Source organism: Amphiura filiformis, chromosome 16, assembly GCF_039555335.1.
Source record: "Amphiura filiformis chromosome 16, Afil_fr2py, whole genome shotgun sequence".
In the NCBI taxonomy this organism is placed as follows: Eukaryota; Metazoa; Echinodermata; class Ophiuroidea; order Amphilepidida; family Amphiuridae; genus Amphiura; species Amphiura filiformis.
Genome location: NC_092643.1, coordinates 2,827,107 through 2,842,075, shown reverse-complemented (window position 1 = coordinate 2,842,075; position 14,969 = coordinate 2,827,107). Strand labels below are relative to the sequence as shown.

Below are 14,969 nucleotides of genomic sequence, written 5' to 3'. Positions count from 1 at the left end.
CTTCCTACAACTTGGTAAGAAGTGGTCTGCTGAGGTCAAACATGGCAAAGGCAGCCTGAAGACGACCTGTCCGGGAAGGCCAGTCACCGTCACCACACATGAGACTAAATTTACAATTGCCAGGAATATATATAATTATCTCAAACCACATGTGCTCAAACAGAAGAAAAGATAATGTGTAATCACAGATATTGGAACACAAAGTCGAACTGCACAAGGTATCAGTCAATACTGTATAGCTCATCTCCTCCTACTTCCAGGCTGTGAACTTATCAATCACCCCTCTTATAACTCAACAACCTTGATTGCATCTCATACTATGTAGATTGAAATTTCGATGAGCACAAATATACATTACAAGTCTTGTGATTCCTGACGTATGTGTCAAACAATGAAAAACATTGAACTGGGCACACTCTGACCTTTAACTTAGAACTACAAGTTACACTAAACTGTGATGAGCTTGGCCATATCAGTTCTCTATCACGGTGATGGGTTGGAATGTCAGTGGCACTAATCTTAGCTAAAGATGGGGGGGTTCTTGGATTTGGTTTCAATCCCATACTTGTACATAATATGGGCTATTCCAGTTGAAATTCATACACCCCTATGGAAGACATGACCTTAATATCTTGCATAGGGGTGTAGATTTCATATGGAATCACTCATTGGGGTAATCCAATTTGAAATTTACACTCCTTGTGTAGAAGACAGTGGTTGGCATGGGAGGGGGAGCAACGTGAATTTCATGGTGGGGAAAAATCAACAAATTTTGCACAAAATTGCTGAAAAAAGTGGAAACTCTCATAATTTTTTACTCTAAAATTGCACGTTTTTGACCCTCAATTATAATAAATTTGACTAAATAGTGAAACTGAACTGAATAATGAATGAGCTGTTTCATTTGACAGAAGTTGATAATGATCTTTTTAATCTCAAAAGTTTATAGTGCAGTATTTTTCTGGAATGGGGAATAAGTAATAAGTGTTCTGAAATATACCATGTCCTTTTAGCCTTACACATGACAATCCATAGTCAAGGGCAAGCTAATGTTTGAAAAGCAGTTAACATTTGTGTGCTCCAAGCACCTGATATGAAGTGAGTGCACACATGAAATCATATATGAATAGCTACACATCATTTATGTACACAATGTTTATTTTATTATTATACCATTAATTTGTCTCATCTTGTCACATTCTTTATACAAAAAATTCCATAAATGACATTAAAATACAAAAATTGATACAGAATGCTGTTAACTGTAGAACTTAGTGATGTAATAGGATTAATTACCGTACCAATAGATGAAAACAATTTTTGAATGTATTGCTAAGTAGGCTGCACTCATCACATATCATGTTTGTTTATGTGTACAATCATGTAGATTGAATTAAGTGCCACTCTTTTCAAAGACACTAATCGTACATGTGCGAGTGAAAAGTACATGGACTCTGAATAATGTGAAATTTCCATACAATTACGATATCCTGGTCTTTATGCCTATTCTTTGATAATCAATGGTGCGATGCAGAGTTACAGCGTACATACATGTACTTCTAGTGCAGGGCAATACATTCAAAAACTGTTTTCACCTATCGCTATGGTAATTACATCATTACTTCTACAGCGAATTCAACCAAGCCAGGTGAAATAATTTGCCCTAATTAGCACCTGGGGTGTATAAGCACATCATTTTAAGGGGGAGGGTGCTTATTATGTACTTTGTTCCAGCCTTTATTAGTGCTGGGTGGTGTTTGGTGGAAAATTCATATGTGACATGATCAAGGGAAATAAGTTGGATGTCCCTTATATTGATTTTGAGATATTGGCAAAGAAATTGTTAAAATTCTTTTGCATTATTTTTTTGTCAGCGCTTGATAAAGTGACATCACTTTGCAAAGTCGTATCAACATGGGGTTTTCAGTTTCTGAAAGCTCTAAATGTCCTCTTTAGAAACATAAATATGTAAAACTAATTTTCGATCAGGGTCGACATGAGTCTCATTCCCCATTTACCTAAAATGTGCATTAATTGTTTGGCCACTTCAGTAATATCAATGTGTTCTTTTGACATAAGCTAGATACGAGTACCAAATGACAGCACTGAAATTAATATTTAGTGGGTGGGTGGGTGTTGGGCTCTGCAGCCCACCGCTACCCAATGAAGCGGTGTGCTGGGCATTGTAGTGCGTCTCCTTAAATGGGGCTACCCAATGTTGCTACAACTCTGCATATATTGTGATTTTTGTTGAATGGGATATTCCACTTGAAATCTATTATACCCCCTATGGAAGACATAGACATTACCATACATACAGTGTAAATTCCAAACAGGGTTACCTGAATGGGTAACTCCATTGAAATCTGCACCCCCTGGGAAGGAAATTAAGGTAATATCTTCCATAGGTGTATGGATTTCAAGTGGAATATCCCAATGCCAAATAACAGTTTATATAAAAACGTGAAATGCTTTACATGATTCACTGAGCATGAGTATTGACCAAGGCAAACACAGCTTTTCACTGTAAAAAAATTGGTAACATCACCCTCTGTTGACAAAATAAAACAACAGGTTTATGGCTGGATGTCTATTCGGCAATATGCTGCAATCACAAAGATATGAGCATAAGTTGCTGGGGATATAGAAGTTTGACACATAAAGTAGTTATTTTTGCCAGGTTAATAACTATAGGGTTCACAACTTCCCCCTCCCCCAAATACTTTTTTAAATAAATCGAAAAATGTTTGATGAAATGCAAATGTGTAAAAAGATGTGTAGCCCTATTTGTTTTACACATATGGACTCAAATTATAGCGTCACACGTCATTGCGTTCAGTCACAATGGTTCATTATGTAAAAAAAGACACCATTTTAAACAGTGTTAAAAGTTGCATCTGAGTCCATAGGAGTCAACTCTCAAACAATACAGAAGGCCAGACTTATTCATGTGTTTGTTAAAGAAAACCTGACTGCTATGGACTTTTAAAACGGCCTCTTTTTTACACAATTAACATTGTCACTGAACGCAATGATGTGTGACGCTATAAATTGGTACACAGGAGTAAAACAAATCGAGTTATACTTATCTTTTTACATTCTTACATTTTGTAAACTATTTTACGACTTAAAAAGTATTAGGGGGGAAGTTGTGGACCCTATATTTCACTTTTTAAGTAAAATGTCTTTACAGGTAACTAGAAAGTGACTAAATGAGTAAATTTTAGGTTGTGTTAGCAAAAACGTAATTGTTTCCAGTTATTCATTGCTGGGTGGAAAACTATGGGCAACCATTATAAATATTTGTAAAACACACACAGGGGAAATTTTGGGGCTATGTAAAGTTAAAATACCAAAATTTATACTTCACTAATATTACATTAACACTATAAAAAACCAGGGACTATTGGAGGCACATCATTCAAAATTCATCTTCAAAAATGTGCTTTCCTTTAGAACTGTATAAATGTTCATACATGTAGCCTGGTGTAAAGGTGGGTATGGGATGTGCTACAGAGATGGGGTGCGTTTTCAGGCTTACAGGTGTCACATTCGGTTGCGATTTTCAGAAAAATCGGTTCAGAGATCTGGGAGAAGAGCAAATTCATCATTGCTTTATAGCAAAATTTGGGAAATTTTCCACCAGAATTTACAAAATTTTGAACAGAAATAATACAAAATTGTAATGAAAGATAGAGATAAAAAAATAGAGATAAAAAAAAACCTCTATCGCGTCTGATGTCACTGTCAATCAAGTTCCCTATGATCCTTGATTGGTTAATGGCGCGTAAAAGGAAGGCCGATTTTCTGGTACCGCTTGGAGAAAAGGAATAGCAGAAAATGGTGAAAAATTACGTACTTTTTCAAGGCAAAAAGCAACTTTTCTGGGCATTGTTGAAAGTTTCCTACTAGTACTATAAAGACCGAACTTTTGAGATGGTTTGTATGTTTGAAGGTGCAAAATTAACAATAAGGCAACCGGTTATACCGCCGCGTTCAACAAGTCGTCATCACAGCAATTGTAAACAAACCCTGCTCGAGTTTGATGACGTCAGACGCGATAGTCTTTTTATCTCTGTCTTTCATTATAATATATTTGGGTCTCTTGTTTGTCAAATTTGATATTTAGGGGTGTTTCTGAAATCCCAGTCTTACATCCCTACCCAATCCAAAATCAAGACCCCCCCCTCCCAGTCATAGATCATCATCATGGTTGGCAAACATGTATAATGGCTTTCAGATGAATCAACATGATTCAACTTTGATTTTTTTTAAACAGATAGTCAATTCATTTGTACTAAGGGCACACTGGATACACATTCAAAGGGCTGCACACTGGGTGCACCGGAGCTATTCCTAAATGGACAAAGGGTTCACAACTTGTACTTGTTTGAGGGCCACAAGGGGGGGGGGGCAATGTTTTACAAACATGCTTGATGGCCATACACTCCAATATCTTCTGATTTATTTTAGGGCAAATATCAATAGTTGGCAGGCTGGATCTGGTCCTCTGTTTTGGTGACAAATCCATGCAAAAAATAAGGAGTATTTACATCATTATTGGGAAAATAAGAAGGTAATTTTTGGAATAGGCTCATCAGGACTGGTACAAGGGTAAAAAATTGGCAAAATGATGTTGTACAAGTCCAAAAAGTACTTATAATTCGTCGGTCGCAACACATAGTGGTGTAGAGTGATTTTTCAAACTTTCCGTTTCACATAGTGGCGTATAGGTTTCAAGCTAGCTTTTATCCTATAATAGTTATTTCTTGTTAACTATTAAAGATACAGTGTAATAGTTTGAACTTTAAACTTCAATTTCAAATAGAATCGGGCCACTGAGATATAACAGTGGACGAGTATCAACTCCGTTACTAGTAGCATATCCTTCAAAAATGTTTGTCCTTCACGTACGCCACTATGTGTTTCGACCGACGAATTTAGACATTTTACATTAAACACAACTCAAGACTTTTGCCCTTGACAATTGCAAAAGCTCTTATTGTTTGGTGTTTAACCAAGCATGAAGATACCATGCAGTGTACAATCATCAAGGAAGGCAGGCTTCAATCTGGGTAAAACCTGGCAAATTGAAAAGACTTTACCCACTTCGTGAAGCGCCATCCTACTGTGTCTACCATATCTCTTACACAGGGTTAAAAGTTTCAGGGCAAAAGTCTGAACCTCTAATTCTTTGAGTAGTGGATGTTCATGCAAAGTACATGCTACACACTTATTTTTCAAATTGCATTGAAGTACCTGGGTGAATGATTCATTCAGCGTTCTCCCATGATGTCAAGGGTCAGGCGTTTGCTCTGAATGAACTGCCTGGTTGTGACTAGTTTTCATCCATTGCATTTGCCCCACAATTCAAATGTAGTAAAGCAGTGAGATTATGGTTGCAGTTAAGCTGAATTTATACTCGATCGCCGAGTGATTGCGATGCATCACTTTTGAAAAGTGATGGGCAATCGCAAGATATTGTGATGCATCGCCTGTCGCTTTTGCATTTATACTAGCACACAAATTGCAGCAATTATTGCAGACAACTTTATTTGTTCAAAATCAAACAAATTAATTTCTAAAAACATATGTGTTGATAATTGTTGCCTTGAAATAAAGCATTTACAAAAGTTCATAATAATCAAGAACATTTAATTAATTAGAAAAATAATTAAACCCGGCGGTACACAATGACTGATCACTGCAGTTCATGTGACAAACGACAACACTTGGGAGTTGAAATTTCTTCAGCGACCTGTATCATTTGATTGATGCTAGATGCCCTAAAAACAAATGTAAACAAAGAGCATGCATGAAGATTGATTTTCTGCAAAAGTGATCAAGTATAAATTCAGCTTTACTCATTTTTGTCTCCACCAGGGATCAAACCAGGGTCTTCATGTACAAGAGTCAATGACCTTAAACACTGCCACACTCTTGCTTGATACTTGATTGTCACCGTAATTGTGACTCGAAGAGGGCAAGTTACTCTCTTTATCAATAGTGGGCGCCCCCTGGTTGTTGAAACTGTGGTTTTTCACATTTTCAGAAGTTTCAAACAATGCAAGAACCAACAATAACTTTGCTTGTAACTCACTAAAAAGAATATAAAAATTAAATGACTTTTTATACTAACATAAAATCAAAATATCCTTCAAAGGTAGATTTAAAACTGGTCAGCAACACTAACTTTTTGAACCGAATATTTCAGAGAAACCATTTCCCGTCCTCAGCAGTGTAATGCTGTTGGTAGACTTACTGATGATTCTCCAGTGTTTTTAGATGTTGACAATGTCCTTTTTGTCCTTTATGATGGTGTTTCTTGAATAGAATCATATTTTCTAGAAAGTTCTCTGCCCGGGAAAAGTAAGTGTTGTTGACCAGTTTTAAATCTACCTTTGATGTCTATTCCCAACACGTATAAATCTCTTCATTCACAAAATATCCTTATTTTAACACACCTCTTTTAACTCCTGCAGAGTTCCTTTTTTAACTTGAATGTTTTTAGAGAAAGTTGCACACACTTTCCTTCTTTTTTTCTCCAAGTGATACCCAGCAAACACAAAAATGATTTGCAGAAAGCATTTCAATGTCAAATTATATAAAAGGTATATAAGTTTTGATAATATTCAGAAAACATGAAAACTAACAAAATATTATTTAATGTTGAAATATTTTGCAAATATATTTTGCACTAACATTTGACATTTGGTGTTTTTTCAAATAAAATGTTTCAAATTGTTTTCATGAACCTTATATTAGTTATTATCTGACATTTACATGTAATTAAAACATTTTGACCAAAACCAGAACATGTTTATATCATTACTGATCATGTTCATCAGGACTGTTATGAAACATAATAGTAGAATTTTCTTATTTCTAGTCCAATAAACAGTACTCACTGTGGACGTTTCGATGTCTACCAGACATCTTTTTCTACACTATTGTTGGGGCAATACAGTAATGTGTTTGACGATCTTCTTGGAAAGAGAACTGGCAACCATGTTGCTAAGCAACCATCAGCATCAGTGGTACACAGAAGTTCGTCACAACAACAATAGTGTAGAAAAAGATGTCTGGTAGACATCGAAACGTCCACAGTGAGTTTATTGGACTAGAAATAAGAAAATTCTATTATTACGTTTATAACATGTTTATAACGTTTTACAAACATTTTTATGTTTGCTGGTTAGTCATTTAATTCAGACAGCCAAAACATATACCAACTTAAAATATCTTGAAAAAGTATGTATTATGTTGTGATTGCTAAACACCCCAACTGAATAGAACTCAAACTGTTTCTTTCATGTATTCAAAAGTAAAATAGAGTGCCATTTATTCAGTCATATAGTTTAGGACAGTCTTCAAATGGTGCAATTTCATCTGATGCAGAGCAATTTGTGGTGTAGTCTTTAGACAATCAACACATAAAGTCAGTATAATGTGGTATCGCAATTTTACATGTATTTTCCGGGGCTTATTTCAAACACTGCTTTAGGGCTGCCATTATACAAAGGAAACTCTATTTACCTTTCTTTTTGAGAAGGGCTATTCCTGTTGAAATCCATACACCCCCTATGGAAAACATCCCCCCATACAGTGGATGTAAGCTTTAAAATGAGTATCAAGTAACCACATTTGTAATTCACACTCCCTGTGTGCACGTGTGGAAGATCGAGGTCATGTTTTCCACAGGGGGTGTATGAATTTCAACTGGAATAGCCTACTCAACTTGTAAAACTTTTGTTGTGAAATAGTTTGCATTTCATTTGAATATAGCAACATTCAAATTCATGTACCCGAAAAAATGACTGCATGTGCATACCCCTTTAAAACTCAAATTTTAGGTACTATAACATTCAGGAATCGAATATCAACATTTGCAAAGCATTTTTTGTGGGACCTAAAAGCACATCAGACATATCAAATTGATTTTTTGAAATTGGCGGTATACAGTAAAACCTCATTATAACGAAATCTGATACAAGAAAAACCCTGTTATAAAGTATTTTTCCAGAACCAAGATACAAAATTCTTTTGTTATTTATTGCTTTTACAACCCTGATATAACAACATTTGGATATTATAAAGAACTAATTTCTCTGTCCCTGACAACTTTGTTATAATGAGTTTCCACTGTAATACAAATTGTATGGCAAATTATTAAAATTTGATCTTCATATTGAAGATATACATTGTTTTCCCCAAAAGACCTACATTTTTTTTGGTATTTTTGGAAAAAAATGTATAACTTCAATACAAAAGGTCAAAATTTTAATATAATGGACAGCTTTTCATCCCAGCTACATACACTTTAAGTACATATCATTAGATTTATATAATTTACTTTGAGAACTGTTAAATTAAAAAAAATATCAATTTTTAACCATTTGCCATAACATGTGTATTATATCTCGTATTTCAAAAAATCACAATTATTTGATATCAGGACAATAATCGTATTCAAAATCCAATTCAATATATCTGATGTGCTCTCAGGTCCCACAAAAAAACTTGAAAATGTGGCTATCTGAGCCCTTAAAACAAACAGAGAAGCTAATAAAACTCAAGAAATAAAAACAAACACTGATAAAATTTCACATATTCCTTACAATTTTGTGTCAAACACTCACAACAATGACACAACAACTAGATATATTGTTCAAGGTGGTTAATTAATAATAGGCTCATCAAGAAGCTGGTTCCACATCCACAGCAAATCACATCCTCCTGGTCTTCAGGTGTATCCATCCATCCATCCCGTGGATCCGTACTAGCAGGCTAGATGGTCATCCCTTGGATCCGTACTAGCAGGCTAGATGACCTTCCACGGTATCCTTACTAGCAGGCTACATGGCCATCCCTTGGATCCGTACTAGCAGGCTGGCTGGACCTGTGCCAACGCACAGCTACTGTGCATGAGGCTTAGAAAGAGTTTGCACTAAACTTTTCAAAATAAAACATTTGATTAATTGTGTCCTTTTTAAATGTGAAATGCATGGCGTGCATGAAAAGGTAGTGCTGATAGTATAAGCATGTAAACAATATGGTAGTGGCCTGCAGGGCATGCACTTACAGCGCAAAGTAGTGTTTCCCCCATGCATTATGCTATTTTTTTTTTTAAATCAAGAGCATTTTTTAGCAATGGGCTATTCCAATTAAAATCAACACTACCCCTGTGGAAAATTATAGAAATATCTTCCACAGGGGAGTATGTTTTTGAAATGTAATTGGTCAGGGTTAATCATTTTGAAACCAATACTCCCCCTGTATTATGGCTTTACCTATATCTTCCACAACTGGAGTGAGTATTTCAGATGGAAGTTACCCAATTGTCTCTTCTATTTCAAACTCATACTCCCTCTGTGGAAGACATTAGCTAAATCTTCCACAGGGGCAGTGTGGATTTTAAATGGAATAGCCCAATGTAGATGTCTATTTAAATGGATAGAATAAAAGAAACAGCTTTACAGCTAGAATGAAAACATCGAAATTTTTTTTAAGCTTTGGCAAAATTTTTGCAGCATCTACAAGACACGAGTTGCATATGTCTAACACTCAGTGATGTGTGTGCATGTTGAGTAAGTAAAACAATAAAATGCATTGCATATCTCACATGAATTACATTTCATACATGAATTTTTCCATATATTACAATATCAAACACAATGTCATTTTCAATGCCTCTAAACAATTTCTCTAAATTTCTTGCTAACTTTGATCACCTGCCTGTAAAACACATTTAAAGAAGTTTCTCTCAAAGCTTTTTGACATTCAATTCCAGATTTTCATATCCAATGTGGCATGTGGTCCCCCCCCCCCCTCTTTTCCTCCACCTCAAACTCGGTCAAAATACGCTTGAGATGCTTGGAATTTTCAAAACTATAATGATATATTGTCACTAATTTAAGTTTTAGTCAAACATTCTTCCAACAAATGCTTATAAAACATATTTTTAACAATATTTTTTTTGAAAATAAATTAAATTGTCCAATTTCTTCGAGATACAAATGTAAATGTACATTGTAAAACGAATGCATTTGACAGCTTTGTGATATACTTTTGTTTTGCACCAAAAATACCAGCACCGATTTGTGTACCATGACAACATATTTGTGTCAATTCCATTTGAGCCACATATGGTTGAAATAGTAGCAGTAAGCTCATTAGATGATCTCCATGATGCCAAGATCTTCGCACATAATCAACAAGATCATCAACAAATTGAGAGGCACTGCAATTTGACCCATTGCCAATATGAATGAGCAAAATCATTTTAAAACAGTAAAGCTAAATGTTTTAAAACTTATGAGTTGCCATGGTAGTGCCCACATATCACATCTCCCAACTACCGTTGCGGTAACACCGACTGGTGGTGCAAATCACGACAAGTATACACAATGACACCAATATCCTGATACCATATATTGTCAATTTTTGTAACTATATAGACATGTTTGATAAAAAAAGTTATACCAATAAATGCACACACATTACTGAATAACTGGACCTAATCTAGAGACACAAGATATCTAGCTTGCAAGGCCGGCCGGATTTGGGCAATTGTTTTTTAAAGCCTCATGCACATGTAGGATCCCAATTGGATTTGTCTACAATTTAGAAGGGGCTTGTTGATCTTGCTTTTCACTATTGTTTGTATTCCTAGCACCCTGCGCATGGGAGAAACAGAAACAAAAAAAATAAATAAAAAACAAAATCACTGATTGGTTCATGCTTGCAATTTCCACACAACAAACTTTTTTGTTCAGAACTCTTGCCATAAATTTTCACTAAGTATGATCTCCAAAATATGACACCAACTATGAACAATGCAAACCATTCATTGTTACCGTCAAACGAGACAATGTTTTTTTCTATACAAACTTGTGTATGTGACTTTCATACAATGTGGTATCATAATATTACCAGAATTATTCCAAACTTTCATACTTTTATGCTTCTGACTTTATTTGTGGGCCCATTGCATTCCATACAAGATTAGATTTCATGAATAACAAAACATTACCAGAATCTGACAAAGTCGGACAAGTCAAGGCCGACAATGCAGTGAAGCATGGTATGACGCTTAAAATTTGAAAAAATTATGTAAAAATTTATGGCATGAGATCACCTGCATGCTGTAATTAAGTCATTTCTACCAACCACTGCCAGTGTTGTTTACAAATGCTATATACAGAATTTATATTTGGGCCATTTTTTACAGGGTTAAGGCCATAGTACTCTGTCTTTGAAAAATAATTTGAAAATTAGTTTCAGAGGAAATTTGATGCTAAATCATTATTCACATAAATGCATTCAAGGGCATTTTGACAGTCTAGTCATGTTTAGCACTACTTTCGGCCTCTGCTGCTTTAGTATATTATCCAGAGCAACTAGCCTCAAAGCTACATGCTCAGTAAGTCCTTTAGTGCCACAGACTGTGGCTTAGTCATGCTGTGCTTTCTGTTCTCCACAGAAATTTTTGTTTCTCTACTGCCAGCTTTGCATCTCTGCTGATAATATGCTTCATTCAGGACTTTGTGTTTTCTTCCTCAAATTTTCTGCAGCGAAAGACTCTGTGGTAATCACTGCGTCTGTAGCAACAGAAAAAGGGCTTCAAGACTAGTACTCTTCGCCCTATGCACAGATCCGCCATCTTGCTACCAAAACAAGGTTCTCCCTGCAAACGCACAAAGTGCATTTTTGTTTCTCACGCTTTTTTAGCAACGTGCCAGAAGGCTTTTGCAAAGCGCATGCAGCAATTAAAGCACACGTTTGACAGGTGTACGCACACGCAACTCACACTTTGGGGGGAGAATCTTGTTTTAAGATGACTGTGCAATCGGCGAATATTGAGGGCTCAGTGCAACACTGCCTTATGTCCAATAGCTGCCCTGAATAATGTTATTCATAAGCACCATTGCCTTTATACACAGCATTGCATAGGGGATCTAATGGACATGAGTGTTGCACAGAGCTTTCGTTATACTTGCCTTAAAACTTAAGCTTTAAGTTAAATAAAATGTGAAACTTTCAATAAACCTAGGAAAGGACAGAGGACTATGGCCGTAACAAGTGGATGGATTCATATTTACATTGTAACACTTCATATAACAAGATACGAGAAGAACATAATTGATTCATCTGTACAAATACTTTTTATTCTTTTAAGAATTTGGATTTCAAACTGAATTTAGGGCCTTGAAAACCAACAGAGGGCGCTTGCAGGTATTTCAATGAATACCTACGCATACATTTACACCACTCAACTCAGTATTATTGAGTTGGTCAAATTAATACTGTTTATTTCTCGCCTATAGACTGTTCTGTGTGTCAGCTGCTCTTCTTTAAAAGTAAGCAAAATATTTCTGTCTGTAACTATGGTAACACAGTCATTGCATGAGCTTTTGAAATTTGGTAAACAAGTTTTTTTTATTACAAGGCTACATGTAGAAAATGTGGTAATGAAAAAATGTCATGTTTTGAAGTGGCCTCCTGATTGCCACAATACTGCCCTCTCTGTCTCCATACTATTACCATGCTGTTGTCACATGTTAGTGCACTGTGAGGGAATACTTCCCATTCAAGAAAAATACAGCGCTAATTTGTTGGGATTTAAAAAAATATTACCAAGTTTTGCCAAATGAAACATAGCTCAATCCTATAAATCATTCAATTAGTACGAACTGGAGAAAAAGTTCACTATTATACTAAAAAGGAGCACAACACATGCATAAATTTGACCAAATAGTGAAATTGAACTTTTAGTGCCCGTTAGTACTAAATGAATAATTAGGATTGAGCAGCGTTTCATTTGGCAGAGGTTAATATTTTTTAATCTCAAAAAATTAGTGCTGTATTTTTCTGGAATGGGGATTAAAGAAATAGTGCAACTGGTGTGGTATTTCAAGAGGTGGTGAATTTTTTAATGCTTAAAAGTTTGAATGCGTTTATGGTAATTGAAAACTACGATCTGATCGAAAAAAATATCCAAAAATAAGTGGTTCAAGTTTGGTCAAGGTGCAGTGATGTTGGCTGTACACATTCAAAATACAGTATTAGACTTTTTATTAGACAATTATCAGATAATTTTGTCGCAAATCAAAATATTCCAAGAAGGGGTGCTTTTTAATAAGGTTCTTTCCAGGAGCTACAGAGTGTTACGAGAGGGCTACACATCAGAAAAGATACCTTGCACTTCCCACAATGCATTTCTTCCATTTCAATTTTCTGTGCCGACTTGATATCTAGTGCAACATGGATCGATAGTGACAAAAAGTACCTCAATGAAAATACCTTGTGAAATAATAAGTTTCATGTTATCCTTTCTGTTCTCAGTGACTGTCGATCCATGTTTGGCCAGTCTATTCTCAACATGAAAACAAAGGGAACCTGTACTAAGTAATAGGAGTGTCATAAATTTGCTGTAATGAGAATGAGGTGATACATCCTGTTGCAAAGGATTCTGGGAAGGGTAAGGTATCTTACAATGACATTTTCAAGGTGGGATGTGAACTTTTCCTATGAAAATAAATCACAGCTCATATTTGTTTACTACCAGTCTTTGATATAATGCAGTGATGCAATGTTACGATAGCTGGCCAAATTATGACGGGAAACCATGATAATAAAAACACTGGATTGGATCGAAATAGAAACACACTCTTCCTTTGCTTATAAGAAAGTTTATACACAACATATAATTTGTGCTCCCAATAGCGCTGCACTCTTAAAATCTTACATGATTTAGTGTGGGGTGCCTTCTTGATCACACTGTCATTACATTATTACATAAAAAATATACACATATGCGCTTGAAATTCAACCTGGAGCTCCACATACATCCTATCAATTCATAACACATGCATTTGATTGCTACGTTAAAGTGCGTTTTGTGCCAATTTGAGCACTGAAATAGGGTTTATTTTGTAAGATTTGAGGGTAAATTACCCTTAGTCACCATGTACTTTGAGCCCTGAGATACCATCATCAAAGTTTGCTGTCAGCATTGCTCTGGTGTTCCTATTTCTACTCATATAACAAGGTGATTTTGAAGTAGTCACCCTTTGCATGGTTTCCCCTATATTGGATAGAACCTGTGAACTATATAGCAACAGCCATGAAAGGAAGAATTATTTAATTATACACAACATTATGATTGGTTCAATTCCCATTCATGTATGCCGTTGGTTCGAGGCTTTACTCTCAAAAGTTGATGACTGTGCAAGGAGTGAATTCCAAGGTAAGTGACTGATTATGATTACATTTATTGCATGTTACTCATCCAGCACCATCCTATCAAACACAAAATGTTTTCTTAAAGCGCGGAAAACGTTGCCAGTAAACCTTTGAAATGTCAAGTTATATAAAGGCTATAAAACGTTTTGTAACATTTCAAAAACATTTTTTACAGATGCTCCAAAACATTGTAACATATAAACGTTATTACAGTAGGTGCTGACAAATTTTTTTCTTTAAAAAAAAAAAAAAAAATTGCGACATTTAAACCAAAAATGCTGGTGTTTTTCAAACAAAACGTTTTAAACTTTTCCATGACCGTTATATAACCAGACATTTATATATTATTAAAAAAAATTTACCAATTTTGACAAATGATTTAAAAAATGTTTAAAAACATTGCTGTGTTTGCCGGACAGACTGTTTATACAACCGAATTGAACCAAGTAACATTAAGCCCGTATTGAAGAACGTAGAGTCAAAATAATTGGATTTCTACTCCCTTACTGGTGCTCATGTAATTTATTTGCTAAGAAATCATATTTGCATTTTCAATTCATCTTGCCACACTGTTGTTTAAATATTTTCTATTTCATATGTTTTTCATAGGTTTTTGTAAAAGATTTTATTATTAAGATAGTGAATATTCTTTGTCATCCAGTCATTAAAATCCCAAAGATTTGAATTAAAATCTTTAATTGGAAATTACAACTTGTTACGTTGCA

At 35.2% G+C, this 14,969-nt stretch overlaps 1 protein-coding gene across 1 annotated transcript in view; it reads right to left on the bottom strand.

Moving 5' to 3' along the window:
• Positions 1 to 1,151: 1,151 nt before the first annotated feature.
• The window catches only part of LOC140135419 (tyrosine-protein phosphatase non-receptor type 1-like), an 82,537-nt gene continuing 68,719 nt past the window's right edge, over positions 1,152 to 14,969 (bottom strand). Inside the window, exon 10 of the mRNA XM_072156912.1 lies at positions 1,152 to 10,676. Coding sequence (XP_072013013.1) covers positions 10,617 to 10,676 — 60 coding nt within the window. The 3' untranslated portion in view covers positions 1,152 to 10,616. The remainder of the gene's footprint in view (positions 10,677 to 14,969) is intronic.